The 14,654-nt window shown below is 43.2% G+C and overlaps 2 protein-coding genes across 2 annotated transcripts in view; one reads left to right on the top strand and one right to left on the bottom strand.

The window, feature by feature from the left end:
- The window catches only part of LOC134223273 (E3 ubiquitin-protein ligase TRIP12), a 59,936-nt gene extending 58,212 nt beyond the window's left edge, over nt 1-1,724 (bottom strand). The window contains exon 1 of the mRNA XM_062702424.1: nt 910-1,724. The gene's annotated coding sequence lies outside the window, so the exon portion shown is untranslated. The remainder of the gene's footprint in view (nt 1-909) is intronic.
- Nucleotides 1,725-3,352: 1,628 nt separating this feature from the next.
- On the top strand, nt 3,353-8,495 carry LOC134221605 (uncharacterized). Its single transcript, XM_062700794.1, has 2 exons — nt 3,353-5,582; nt 5,650-8,495. Exons 1-2 carry the CDS (start codon nt 3,353-3,355, stop codon nt 8,493-8,495), a joined length of 5,076 nt encoding a protein of 1,691 aa, XP_062556778.1.
- Nucleotides 8,496-14,654: the final 6,159 nt, after the last annotated feature.

Raw genomic sequence — 14,654 nt, 5'->3', positions numbered from 1 at the left:
ACACACAAATATTCAACTTGATGAAACTACTTCAGTCCGATTGTTGACAAACATCGCATGATTATTCGAAACATAGATTTTTTTTCGAATTCGACTGTCACTGAAAATGCTTACTATCTGCAAGAATAAAACATTATTAGTAATGTTTCTGTTGACATTTACCTCTGAAATTGCCTCACGAACGCAAATCGGACTCATTTCTGTGTGATACATAACTTTATTAGTTCAAAACGTGTTTAGATTTGAAATACCTAATATAAATTTATGGAAAGTGGAAAGTATTCAATGACCAATATTCAACCGAATATTGACAGCCCAGAGCCTTCATAGTCGGCATAGTGTCTGAAAGTGAGCTGACAAGTGAACAAAGGTGGACTTGTAAAATGATTTCGATTATTTTACAACCTGACACGCACGCGCACACACACGCACGTTCACACACACACACGCACACACACGCACGCACACACACAACCCTGGACAACCCAGGATATCTGTTAAGCAGATTCCCCCTCCATTGCTTAGGAAGAAAAAAACACACACACACATACACACACACACACACACACACACACACACACACACACATACACACACACGGACATATGGATATTTGGACACACACACATGGACACATGGTCACACACTTGTGCACATTGCCACACACATGGATACGGACACACGGACAATGCACTATCCGAAATACTAGCGTGAAATTAGCATAATGTAAACGCTTATTAGCTTAGACAACTCCTATTTACATTGTGCTAACATGCGCTAGTATTACGGATAGTGCAATCGCTAGAATTAGCGAATACGTAAACGGGCCATTAGATTTTACCAAAATGCTTAGAATCTGTTACAATACAAGGAAGACTAACTATTCTTTAGATGAAAATAATAACATACCTTTTTCATGTTTGTTTACTATGGCAGCTAAACACCAAACTTATTTCTGCATACACAGCTGTTTTTATTCATCACTGCCTGTTCGATAGATACAAACTCACAATACTGCTTAAACAGATTTCTCTTTTCATGTTTCTCAATTTTGTTCCCACAAGCAACAGAGCAACTTATTGAGCTGAGAGTTTTAATGAAAATCCAAACCACAAGAGAAAACACATCTATTAGGGCATCGACATACAGAACCTGCAGGAGGTATGACTTTCGGAAACCGAGATAACAGGGAAGAATGACATATGCTTCTTATCATCACCAATCAACTTTGCTTGCACTGTACAATCTCCTTCGTAATTGCGTTGTTTCAAGTTTTCAAGATTATGAGTTTTTAGGAATCACTTCAATTAATATGCAAGTGAAACGTTGCTGAATCAATCTGTCCACACTATTCCCATATGCCAGAAAAGGTTTTCAGCCTTGCACATAAATTACACCATCGAGAGAAAATGGAAAATCAATACTGGGCTTGGAATCAAAGTCCATTCTAGGTTCATTACACCGACCACGCACTAATTTTGTCTTCATTTCACCATCACTCCATACTTATTTCACTACACTAGTTAAATGAAAGTTTCAAAACACGAAATTTGTCCCATGAAAGTGGAAAATACGAATTTTCACGCCTCTAACTTTTCAAAATGTCTGTTCATTCGCACATCGAAATGAGAGAGATGAAAGGTGAAGATTTCCTCGCGGTGCATACACTCGAAGAAACGCGGTTGGTCGCTGGTATACACGCCTATCGTCTCGGAGCTCTATCCACCGATTGAAAGCCAATCTCTCGATGAAGCTGTTCATCGACGCCAAGCATCGGAAAGCATACACATATAATAATATTCTCCCCAGACTTCTGCTTTCCACGAATTATGCAACAAACCAATGATTTCAGATTGCAAGCAATTTTAGTGTAGCGATGTGAATGATCTAATTGATCCAATCCACCGAACATTTGGACACCGTTACTATTTTGTGGCATCACTTATAGATGGGACTGATACGCGTTCACTGGTGATAAACTGATCAGCTGACAACGAACTACAACCTGATGCGGGTGTGTGGAAGCGTACGTTCACGGTGTGTCTGCCGTGGTTGCGTACGCGACTACAGGCTGGGAAGATATTTTTCATGATTTATTATTCGCTTGTTGAATAACAATATGTATATTTATGGACGATTTTGTTCCGTTCGTCACAGCAGCGACGCCCAATATTGACGCAGCGTCGACTTTGAGAAGCGTGCGACCGGAAAATTTGGAACAAAGTACAGTCGCGCATATCATCTCGAAGAGTGTAGAGCGTTTTCAAAAATAAAGTAGAACTAAGTGTTAATGTGTTAATTAATTCGAACCGGTCTTTATTAATACAGTCCACTTCCGAAGATCCATCCATCCAAGGGAATCGTAATCCAAGGACACTTCCGTGTCATTCCAAAGTTTACGACGATTACCCTCCACCAAGTCTTATGGTCCATTGTTACGGAACATAAATTGGTCCAGTCGAACCGGATCGGAATCCAGCCATCGAGTGGCTACCAACGGAAGGACCGGTACCCATCCACGAGAGGTCTCCAGTAACACGGAGGGCCAAATCCATCCCGAAAGAACACGTTACACATCTTGAATCCGGAAATCATCTTTTTCTACTGTTTTCTACACTACCCATTCGGTGGTTCGACAAGTGACGCCATTTTGAAAAATTCAAACAAGACGAACGTGGTTCGAAAAGTGACGCCATTTTGAAAAATTCAAACAAGACGAATCAAGAGGGTGCTTGCTCAAAGTGGTACAGTTGCGTCGGCGTTAGTGTTGCGAATCAGAACAGTGTTTTCCGTCGCGATTATAGTGTGGTGAAAATAGCTTTGAACATTTCCGGAGCGAGTAACCTAAGAGTCTGGATACTAAATCCACCGCGAGTGCCTGACAAAGAGTTTGAACATTTCCGTAAAAAGTGATTGAGAGTGCCGAATAATACATTTATCGCGGGCTACGTTGCCGTTTAGAAGAGTAGCTGAAGACTATATCGAAAATGCCGTTGGAACATTCTCCGGTGAAGCAAGTGCAAGGAGAGCAGGTACAAGAAAAGCAAGTGCAAGAGGAGCAATCGCAAAACGTACCGATATTGAATCAATCGCAATTGCCTCCTCCTCCAAGCGGGCAAGGCTCAAGATCTGTTTCGTCCGGTTCATTTCATGGATTCACTTGGGAAGAGGGAGTGACACCGGAAACGATGCAGAAATTGAGAGGATTGTTCCGCCAAAGAAGCCACGCCGAGCAAAAGCTTGTGCGGATTCAACTCACCTTGCAAGACCAGAGAAGTTTGCAGTTGACCCAGCTGTAATGCTCAAAGAAAAATCTAGTGGCGTTCTAAAAAGAGTTTAGCCACTTCCAAACATGGCATTGATTCCTGATGATGCTTCAGATGAGCAGGACGATATTTACTGTACCTTAAAAGATCGTCACTGTGAATTATCCAACAGTGTACAGGAAATGATAAATTATTCCACTCCTCGAGAACCTACGAACTATTCCATTCCTCAACCACAAGTCATCATCCAGCAGCAACCGCTAAAAGCGCCAATACCTACGTTCGACGGCAATTACTCCAATTGGCCCAAATTCAAGGCAATTTTCCAGGACTTGATGGCGCAGTCGGGTGATTCGGAGGCGCTAAAACTATACCACCTGGATAAAGCGCTGATTGGATCCGCTTCAGGCATACTGGATGAAAAGATAATCAACGAAGGTAATTATCAGCAAGCTTGGAAAGTTCTAACGGATCGGTACGAAAACAAGCGTGTGATTGTCGAATCGCATATACGAGGATTGCTAAATCTAAAGAGAATGTCAAAGGGGACATTTAAAGAACTGGACAACCTGCTGAGCGAAGCAACCGGTCACGTTGAAAGTCTACGGTTCCAGAAACAGGAGCTGATTGGGATTTCTGAACACATCGTAGTGTACCTCATCGTAACTGCTTTGGACGATTCAACGCGAATGGCTTGGGAGCGCACCCAGCAGAGAGGAGAGCTTCCGAAATACGATCAAACTATTTTCTTCCTCAAGACGAACTGCCAAATCTTGGAACAGTGTGAATCATCACGAGCTCTATCTCAGCCAACAGTTCCCAAGACAAAAGCCATGTCAAGCATTAGCAAGATGCCACCGCTAAAAACAAATGCAGCCACCACAAGCTCCAGTACCTATCAAGCGTCGTGTCAAATCTGTGGTGGTGGACATTTCAACTTCCAGTGTGAAACGTTCAAGCAACTAACTGCCACACAACGGGCAGAAAAGGTACGAGCAACTGGTTTGTGCTACAACTGCCTCCGCAAGGGTCATCAGTCGAGAGAATGTACGTCGAGCAAAACGTGTCAACGATGCAGCAAAAGACACCATACCCTCCTCCACGAAGAAACCGGACGGAACAACAGCCAAGAGGGCAAAACAAATGTCGCTTGCCCCCAGTCACCTCAAATCGTCAATCAAGAAGCTGCTATTCAACCTCCTGTTCCGGTGGTGGATCAATCCGTATCCACTACTTGCTCAAGTAACTATGTTCCAGCATCGAAGACCGTTCTACTGCTCACTGCAGTCGTCCAAGCCATAGACAAGCATAACCGACCACATCCGTGCCGAGTTTTACTTGACAGTGGGTCTCAAGTAAATTTCGTCACTGAGGAAATGGCAAACCGCCTTGGTGCTCCTAAGATGCAAGCTAACGTTCCAATCACAGGAATCAACGCTTTGAGAAGCCTAGCTCGGGATAAAGTGTTCATTAAATTTCGATCAAGCTACGGAGGTTTTCAAGCAAATATTGAGTGCCTGGTTACTCCCAAAGTGACTGGTATTATTCCGAACGTAAGGATCGATTTTGATTCATGGAAACTTCCAGAAGGCATCCAGCTCGCCGATCCACGTTTCTTCCATCCAGAAAAAGTCGACATGCTTATCGGAGGAGAGCTTTTCTTCGATATTTTGAAGCCTGACCACTTTAGCCTTGGTACGAATCTTCCTCAACTACGTGACACTCATCTAGGATGGGTGGTAGCAGGCGTGATAAACGAGCCGTACATTTCCAATGCGGCAATTCAACATGCCAACGTTGCGTCAATCAACACCATTGAGAAAATGATGCAACAATTCTGGAATATGGAGGAAGTACCGGATGTGTCTCCCTTTTCACCCGAACAACTGTCTTGTGAAGCACATTTTATGTCAACATACGAGCGTAATGAAACCGGCAGGTTCGTGGTGAGATTACCCTTCAAGGACAACGTAGATCTGCTAGATAATTGTCGTTCTCTGGCATTAAAACGATTTCTTATGCTGGAGACACGCTTAGAACGCAATCCGGAGCTAAAGCAATCATACTGCGAATTCATCAAACAATATGAGGAGCTTGGCCACTGCCGGGAAATCAAGGAGGCGGACGATCCACCGAATTTGAGCACCTACTACCTTCCACACCATGCTGTTCTACGACCGTCGAGCTCAACCACCAAGTGTCGTGTGGTATTCGACGCTAGTGCCAAATCGGAGACGTCTAAATTATCGCTCAACGAAGTGCTACAGGTCGGTCCGGTGGTGCAAAACGGGATATTTTCCATTACGCTGCGATTCCGTAAGTACTTTTATGGTTTTTCAGCGGACGTAGAAAAAATGTACCGACTTATGGCGTATGGCGCCAGAGGACAGACGCTTTCTTCGTTGCTTCTGGAGATCTGATCCTTCCCATTCTCTACGGGTACTTGAGTTGAATACGGTTACATACGGTACCGCGTGCGCGCCGCATCAAGCAACGAGGTGTTTGGTGCAGCTAGCTAAGGATGATGGCGCTGATTTTCCTATCGGTGCTCGCATTCTGAGTGAAGACTTTTACGTCGATGATGCCCTGTCTGGTGCCAACACTATAGAAGAAGCCATCGAGTGTCAACGTCAACTAAAATTTCTTCTTGCTCGAGGTGGATTTCACATCCACAAATGGTGTTCAAACTCGAACGAATTCCTCGAACACATACCGCCAGCCGATCGTGAAAGGAGGGTTCCATTAACCGAATATGGACCGAACGAGGTGATAAAGGTGCTTGGTTTATTGTGGGATCCTAACGTCGACGTCTTTTTGATTGCTAATCCACCTAGCAGTTGTATTCCGAAAGATAAGCCAGCCACAAAACGAGAAATTTATTCTGAGGTGGCAAAGTTATTCGACCCACTTGGGCTTTTCGCGCCGGTTATCGTTATTGCCAAGCTATTGGTACAACAGCTGTGGAGAACGTCAGCAGGATGGGATGATCCAATCGACAAAACATGTCAAGAAAAATGGTCTGTTCTTCATGTGTCGCTGCCAGAACTTCAACTTATCAAGGTTCCACGATGTGTTGCATTTCCTGATAGTGTCGCTTATGAATTGCATGGCTTCGCTGATGCATCAAATGTGGCTTATGGTGCGTGCATCTATTTGCGAAGCATTTTCGTTGATGGTTCTGCACGATTGCGTCTTTTATGCAGCAAATCAAAGGTCGCTCCATTGCACGATCTTTCCATTCCACGGAAGGAACTTTGTGCTGCCCTTCTATTGACGCAATTAATCGCCCAAGTGATTCCTGCGCTCCAGATGCCTTTTCGAAGAGTTGTCCTTTGGTCGGACAGTACAATCGTTTTGGCTTGGCTCAAGAAGCCATTGGATCAGCTTCAAACGTTCGTGAGGAATCGGATTGCGATTATACAAACAGAGACCAAGGAGCATGAATGGAATTATATTCGTTCGGCAAACAATCCCGCCGACATCGTTTCACGAGGGCAGCTGCCGGAGGACTTGAAACAAAACATCCTTTGGTGGAATGGTCCACATTTTCTGGAGGAGTGCACATACGAGGTCGACGAAGTTGAAGAAATTCCTGAGAACAATCTTCCTGAGCTTAAAGCTCATGTTGCAGCGCCTGAAAGTAGCTGCGACCCTTTTCCATTCTTCCTGCATCATAGTTCGTTTAGGAAAATCCAACGTATCATGGGATATGTTTTGAGGTTTATCAGCAACTGCCGGGGTATCCGGACATCGAATCCGGTGAAACAAATTCCTCTCACTATCGTAGAACTTCGTCAAGCATCAGAAGCAATCGTGAAGGTGATCCAGCGTTTGCATTTCGGCGATGAAATTCAACGAGTGGTTTCCAAACAAACATGTAAGCGTCTTGGCAACCTGAGTCCAGTGTATGATAACGGCTTACTACGAGTCGGAGGGCGATTGGATCGCTCTAAATTGCCGTTTGCATCGAAGCATCAACTCATTATTCCCGACAAAGATCCTGTAATAAAGAAAATGATTAGTGCGTTGCATGTAGAACATCTCCACGTTGGACAAACTGGTTTAATCAGTGTTATTCGCCAAAGATACTGGCTCCTGAACGCGAAATCTACTGTGCGACAAGTCGCTCGTTCCTGTGTCAAATGTTTTCGTGTTAATCCCGTTGAAATCAAGCAGCTGATGGGGAATCTACCGTCGTCAAGAGTCGTGCCATCACCACCTTTCGCAGTGACTGGGGTGGATTATGCAGGTCCGTTCCAAGTAAGACAAGGTTCACATCGTCCGATGCTGATGAAATCGTATGTTGCGGTTTATGTATGTATGGCGACGAAGGCTGTGCATTTGGAAATTGTATCGGATTTATCAACTGATGCCTTCCTGGCGTCATTAAGAAGATTTGTTAGCAGAAGAGGAATGGTACAGCAAATACATTCGGACAATGCTACTAATTTTCACGGAGCGGAGAATGAACTACATGCGTTATACCAGCAATTCCAAGACCAACAAGTGGTGAAGAAAATCCAACAGTTTTGCCAAGTTCGGGAAATCCAGTGGCAATTCATTCCACCGGACGCACCAGAGTTCGGTGGTCTCTGGGAAGCAGCAGTTAAGGCGACGAAATTCCACCTGAAGCGCATAGTGGGCAATGTAAAACTCACGTTTGAAGAAATGGCGACTATTCTGACGGAGATAGAAGCTATTTTGAACTCTCGTCCATTGTTCAGTTTGTCCAGTGATTCATCAGACCCACAGGTAATTACACCAGCTCATTATTTGATAGGTCGACCCTTGAATGCTCCAGCCGAGCCATCCTTGGAAGATATCAAGGTCAACCGACTTGATAGATGGCAGCATCTGCAACTAATGCGTGAGCATTTCTGGCGAGCGTGGTCTAGGGACTACCTCAATACTCTTCAGCCACGTAAGAAAAACCTACATGTAACAACAAATCTGCGGCCTGGAATGGTAATCCTTCTCCACGATAAGAACCAACCACCGCTCAGTTGGAAACTGGGCAGAATCACAGCTGTGTATCCAGGTGATGACGGCTTAGTCCGAGCCGTTGACGTATTCAGCAATGGAGCAACCTACCGCCGGCCCATCAACAAGGTTTCAGTTCTTCCTATCGAGGACAACATCGTCTCTTCTTCTGTGCCTAGTTCTGTTGATACGATGTCTCAACCGGGGGGAGAATGTTCCGTTCGTCACAGCAGCGACGCCCAATATTGACGCAGCGTCGACTTTGAGAAGACAGCGACCCGCAATGCTATTAAGCCGGCCGGCGAACGAGAGCGTGCGAGCGGAAAATTTGGAACGAAGTACAGTCGCGCATATCATCTCGAAGAGTGTAGAGCGTTTTCAAAAATAAAGTAGAACTAAGTGTTAATGTGTTAATTAATTCGAATCGGTCTTTATTAATACAGTCCACTTCCGAAGATCCATCCATCCACGGGAATCGTAATCCAAGGACACTTCCGTGTCATTCCAAAGTTTACGACGATTACCCTCCACCAAGTCTTATGGTTTATTGTTACGGAACAGATTTTAAGAAAAATATATTAAGCTCTTTTAGTGGAATGTATTAAACCGTCTAAGACGAATTAAGTACTGTCCATTTAACTAGTGGAATTAAATGGACAGTACTTAATTCGTCTTAGACGGTTCAGATTTTAAGGCTGATTTACACGGCTTTAAGGCTGATTTACAGTTCGGAAAACGTGTCCCGGGATCTGGTCTCTCATGTAATTTGAATGGGTGCGGGATTTGCGTTTCCCGTGACAGAAGAAAAAGTCTACACGAAAAAATAATTTCCCGAAGTGTAAACCCAATCGCGGGAAAGTGTACAGTTAAAAATCCCATGTGTAGAGATGCAAATCCTGCGAGGAAACAATAAGGCAAAGACAAAGGTACTGTGAACGAGATGGCGCCACAACATTTAAAGTAAAATGAATTTCCTTGTATGGACAAATCATCCGTTCTCATTAACTACGCATTGCATCAATATGAAACCTAGGTCAAAAAGCAACAAATAATTTTTAGATTTTTTTGTTCCCACGACTTGTTTTACAGTTCTAAACAATAAAAGAGATTTCATTGTACCTCCATACTAAATTCTAGCTGTATACTTTCAATTTTTTCAAGACTGTTCTCCACCTCGTGTGTGTGGAAGGAACATTGAAAGCTTACGATAGCGAACAGCAGATGTCACTAGTGTATATGCAATATTACATTGATACAAACACACAGCAACACCACCTGTCGCCTGATAATGGAAATATTGCAATTATACCATCAGGTGTACTGGCTGTTGTTAAACTATTTAGGAGGGGCCTCAAGCGGAATTTTTGCTAGAATGCAACTGACGATCTCCTATTCCGTTTGAATTTATTCCGCACGGGAAATGCGTAATCTCTGACGGAAATTAATAATGGAAAGAACCTAGTGAAGTGATTATTGAAAAATGAGAAATGTGAGAAGTGTGAAGAGGAAACTGAGTAATAAGAAACGAGAAATGAGAAGTGAGCAGTGAATAATGAGTAGTGAGAATTTAGCAGTGAGAAAAAAATAAGGGTAAAAGTAGAAGTGAAAAGTGAGAAAGAAATGAGAAGTGTAGTGAGTAGTAAGAATGAGAGAAGTGAAAAGTGTGAAGTGAGTTACGAGGAGTGAGAAAAGAAAAGAGAAAAGTGAATAATGAGAAGTGAAAAATTAGAAGTAAGAAATGAGTTGTGAGAAGTAAAGAAATTAATAGCGAGAAGTGGGAATTGATATTGAGGAGTAAGAACAGTAAAGTGAGAAATGAGTAGTAAGAAGTGAGAAGTGAAAACTGAGCACTGAAAAAAGAGCATTGAAAATTGAGAAGTTTGAACGATAAGTGAGAAATAGTCAGTAGACGGCCATCTCTTTCTCATTCACTCAATTTCTCTCACTCATCCTCTCTCACTTACTCACTCTTTTCTCCCTCACTCGCTTACTTATTATCCCTCACTCGCTCTAACTTATTATCACTCTATCACTCTCATTCACTCACTCACTTTCACTCATTCACTAACTCTCACTCACTAACACTCTTGCTCATTCACTCTCTCACTCACTCAATCTCACTCACTCGTTCACATTTTTACTCACTCTCACTTTCACTCACTCCCACTCAATCAGTAAATCTTAATCACTCTCTCTCACTCACTCATTCTTACTCACTTTCATTCACTTTTACTCTCTCTCACTCATGCACTCTCACTAACTCACTTACTCTCACTCACTCACTCCCACTCAACCACTCATTCTTACTCACTCTCTCACTCACTCTTTCTCGCTCACTCACTCAATCTCACACATACACACTCATTGTCACTCACTCACTCACTTTCACTCAATCACTCTTTCACTCACTCGCGGATACGCTGATTCCCTAAGCCCGAAGCAAAATCCTGAAGTGTAAACCCAATCACGGAAAATGTTTTGACAGTGAAGACTTACCCGGAGCAGAATCCCGTAACAAATCCCGTGGACACGTTTTCCGAACTGTATACCAGCTTTTATCGTTGTAAATCTTCATATATTGCAGTTCCAACCAAAACTATTTTACCAGCCGGCTTGCTTACTTTCTGCTTTGACCTTTTTGACAGCAAGAAACGACGATAAAATGTCCAAAATATCTTATTCAAACCAGCGAAAGTCTCGAGGGAAATGGACAAAATGTTGACCCATTGTCCGCCAACACGGCTGTCAAGTGGATGTTTTACAGCCCACTTGGGACTAGTGAATGTTGATTTCGAAAACACGAAAGATAAAGATGAATTACTGTTCATATTATACTAGCAGTTTTGCTTGAATTGATAAAGACAGCATGCAAACAAATGGAGGAAATCAAAACATCTTATTGAGCTTGGACTCTAATTGGTTGCATGTACGATAATACCACACTAACTGTGAGAGCATTGTACGAAAACGGATTTCCGGATAAACTGATACGGTTGATCAAGGCGACGATGGATCAGGTGATGTGCGTAGCTCGAGTTTCAGGGACATTCTCGACTACCTTTGAAACGCGCAGAGGTGATGGTCGTTCGTGCCTGCTATTCAACGTCGCTTTGGAGGGAGTAATCTTCTTCTTCATTGGCATTACATCCCCCACTGGGACATTGCCGCCTCGTAGCTTAGTGTTCATTAAGCACTTCCACAGTTATTAACTGCGAGGTTTCTAAGCCATGGTACCATTTTTGCATTCGTATATCATGAGGCTAACACGATGATACTTTTATGCCCAGAGAAGTCGAGACAATTTCCAATCCGAAAATTGTCTAGACCAGCACCGGGAATCGAACCCAGCCACCCTCAGCATGGTCTTGCTTTGTAGCCGGGCATCTTACCGCATGGCTAAGGAGGGAGTAATACGAAAGGCAAATCATAGCCACTCATAGAAAGACTAAATCTAGAGTGCTTTGAGAATAGGTCGTATGTGCAAAAGAGAGTCTCTCTTTGCCTCCATTCTCTTTAGATTATTACAGATCTATAATAAAGTTTACTTCAGATTTCTTGGCAGATATCAGAAGATTTTAGCTTTCTCTAGCGTTCTGAAGTGGAAATGTGGCAAAATATGCAAAACTAGCTTATGTACAAGCGAAAGAGAGCGTGAACAAAGAGAGCCTCTCTTTTGCACATACGACCTATTCTCAAAGCAATCTAGAAATGAGTCCTTGGGTGCAAAAACTCAAATTCCTTTAGAATCCTTTTTCATTCAGATCTGTTTGTCTGTTTTGTGATAGTTAGACTTTGACCGCAGATACATGATAGGAAGATGAAATACATGATAGGAAGAGGCTCAAGAGAGGTTAATGTAAGCCACCCACCACGAGTTTGTATCGGTCGTGAAGAAATCGAGGCGGTTGAAGAATTCGTGTACTTGGGCTCACTGGTGACCTCTGATAACGATACCAGCAGAGAAATTCGGAGACGCATCATGGCAGGAAATCGTACGTACTTTGGATTCCGCAAAACGCTCCGATCGAATAGAGTTCGCCGCCAACCTGAACTGACTACAGCAACAGTTCGCTAACTGGGTGTTTTTTAACTGGACTGCTTTTTAGCATGGGCGAAATTGCTGCAACACCGCACGAGGGCGAACGAGGCACGATACAAACGGGCGCGGAACAGACAAAACTCTATTTTTCGGAGGAAAAAGCGCTAGCAGGAAGATCAAGACCGTGAAGAGACGGAGGGACTGCATCGCGCTAATATTGCACGAAAGTTCTATGAGAAGTTAAACCGTTCACTGAATGGTGATATGGCAGACAACGGTGGCGATATGGTAATGAACCTAGGAGCACGCGCGCTGGACATGCCACTTCCGGCTCCGAATCTCCAGGAAATCCAGGAGGAGATCGGCCGGCTGAAAAACAACAAAGCCCCTGGAGTTGACCAACTACCATGTGAACTGTTTAAACACGGTGGTGAGGCACTGGCTAGAGCGATGCACTGGATGATTACCAAGGTTTGGGAGGATGAGGTTCTTGCGCAGCAGTGGATGGAAGGTGTCGTGTGTCCCATCTACAAAAAGGGCGATAAGCTGGATTGTAGCAACGCCGCCTACAAGGTACTCTCCCAAATTTTATGCCGCCGACTAACACCAATTGCAAGAGAGTTCGTGGGGCAGTACCAGGCGGGATTTATGGGTGAACGCTCTACCATAGACCAGATATTGCAGAAATGCCGCGAATCATCTATTTACCGACTTCAAAGCCAAGATTTTTTTTATGTACAGGTTATCCGACTTCGTCAGTAGATGGGAATAACCAGCGCGGGGGGGAAACATACATTTTCAGTGCAAAACGTAAACAAACGAGCATAAATTCCATACAAAAATCCAAGATGGCTGAGTTGGGGATATTGACAAGTCGGATAACCTGTATACATAAAAAAATCTTGTTCAAAGCCACATATGATACAATCGATCGGGACCAACTATGGCAGCTAATGCACCAAAACGGATTTCCGGATAAACTGATACGGTTGATCAAGGCGACGATGGATCTGATGATGTGCGTAGTTCGAGTTTCAGGGACATTCTCGACTCCCTTCGAAACGCGCAGAGGTGATGGTCGTTCGTGCCTGCTATTCAACATCGCTGTTGAGGGAATAATACGAAGGGCAGGGATTGACACGAGTGGTACGATTTTCACGAAGTCCGTCCAGCTATCTGGGGTGGCATTGTGCATCTCGATTCGAACGTAATTCTATCGAGTCGAACATGTTTGGCATTACGGCTTTCGATTCGATCTCGAAAACGACTCATCGTTCGAGTATGCTCGAGGAGGTACAAGAACAACGAGATACTTTGGCATTATGGAGACTCGATAGCACACTGAAAAACGACTCAAGTCGAATGAAAATCACTCGTCACCTTTATAGCTTTCGAATGTTGTTCGAGAGTCATTTCTTGCTGAAAGTTTTTCATTATATTTGTTATTATTTCTCTACGGGAAGAGTTTAAATGTTTCATTATTGTATCTTGAAGGAAAGAATGTCATTAGTATACCTACTTTTATAGTTTCCAGACAATATGCAATCTCAAATTATCCTGAAATTCTCGTAAAAACGACTTCAACTTCAGTTTTCACGTATTTCTTGACGGTTTCGATAAACCGCGTGAAAAATCTATGGGAAAAATCTGCGTAAAAACGTATATATTCAAAAATCTACGTAAAAATAGTTAAATAAAAAAACGCGCAAGAGATTACCCAAGTGCATTTAACTAAAACACATGGAAACATCAAAGTAATTTATTATCGAATCCTTTTTTAGCTTTAAATTATTTAGCTCAAAATTGGATCTGTGGCATAAACTCGAATAAATAAAATAAATGCTAAAACATTTGATGAGTTTCATTGCTCTACGCATGCGGTCGCGTGTACTCAGACGATTAATGACGGTGGAAGACCGACACTTGAAAACAATTAGAGCAATCAAACTAATCAAATGCTTTAGCCAAGCAAGCCTTTGGCACAAATCCGCCCAGCCCGTTGTGGGGGGCATAGAGTGCGATCCTCTCGATTAATAAACAATGTGGACTCGCTTGACTGTGGATATATGTACAGCAGTGAAGCACATGTGAAGATTGGACAAATCAAGCATCCGAAAGATATTCAATTTGCAAAAAGAGCTAATCGTTGGAGGTTGGTACTCGGATTCTGATGGCTTTTCCGCAAACGTGACCTTCAAGTGGTCTTGTTGTGTAGGGGCTATCACGCCTATCTAGAGAGTAGGAGGTTGAGGGTTCGAGTCTCTCCAAGACACGTGGATTCTTTTTCGCAAATTTCATATCAATTTGTCCATTTAGAAACATGTGCTGTGCATATGCACAGCCAAGACATTTAACAACAAATGGTTTTC

Source organism: Armigeres subalbatus, chromosome 3, assembly GCF_024139115.2.
Source record: "Armigeres subalbatus isolate Guangzhou_Male chromosome 3, GZ_Asu_2, whole genome shotgun sequence".
In the NCBI taxonomy this organism is placed as follows: domain Eukaryota; kingdom Metazoa; phylum Arthropoda; class Insecta; order Diptera; family Culicidae; genus Armigeres; species Armigeres subalbatus.
This window is presented reverse-complemented; position numbering and strand designations above follow the sequence as displayed.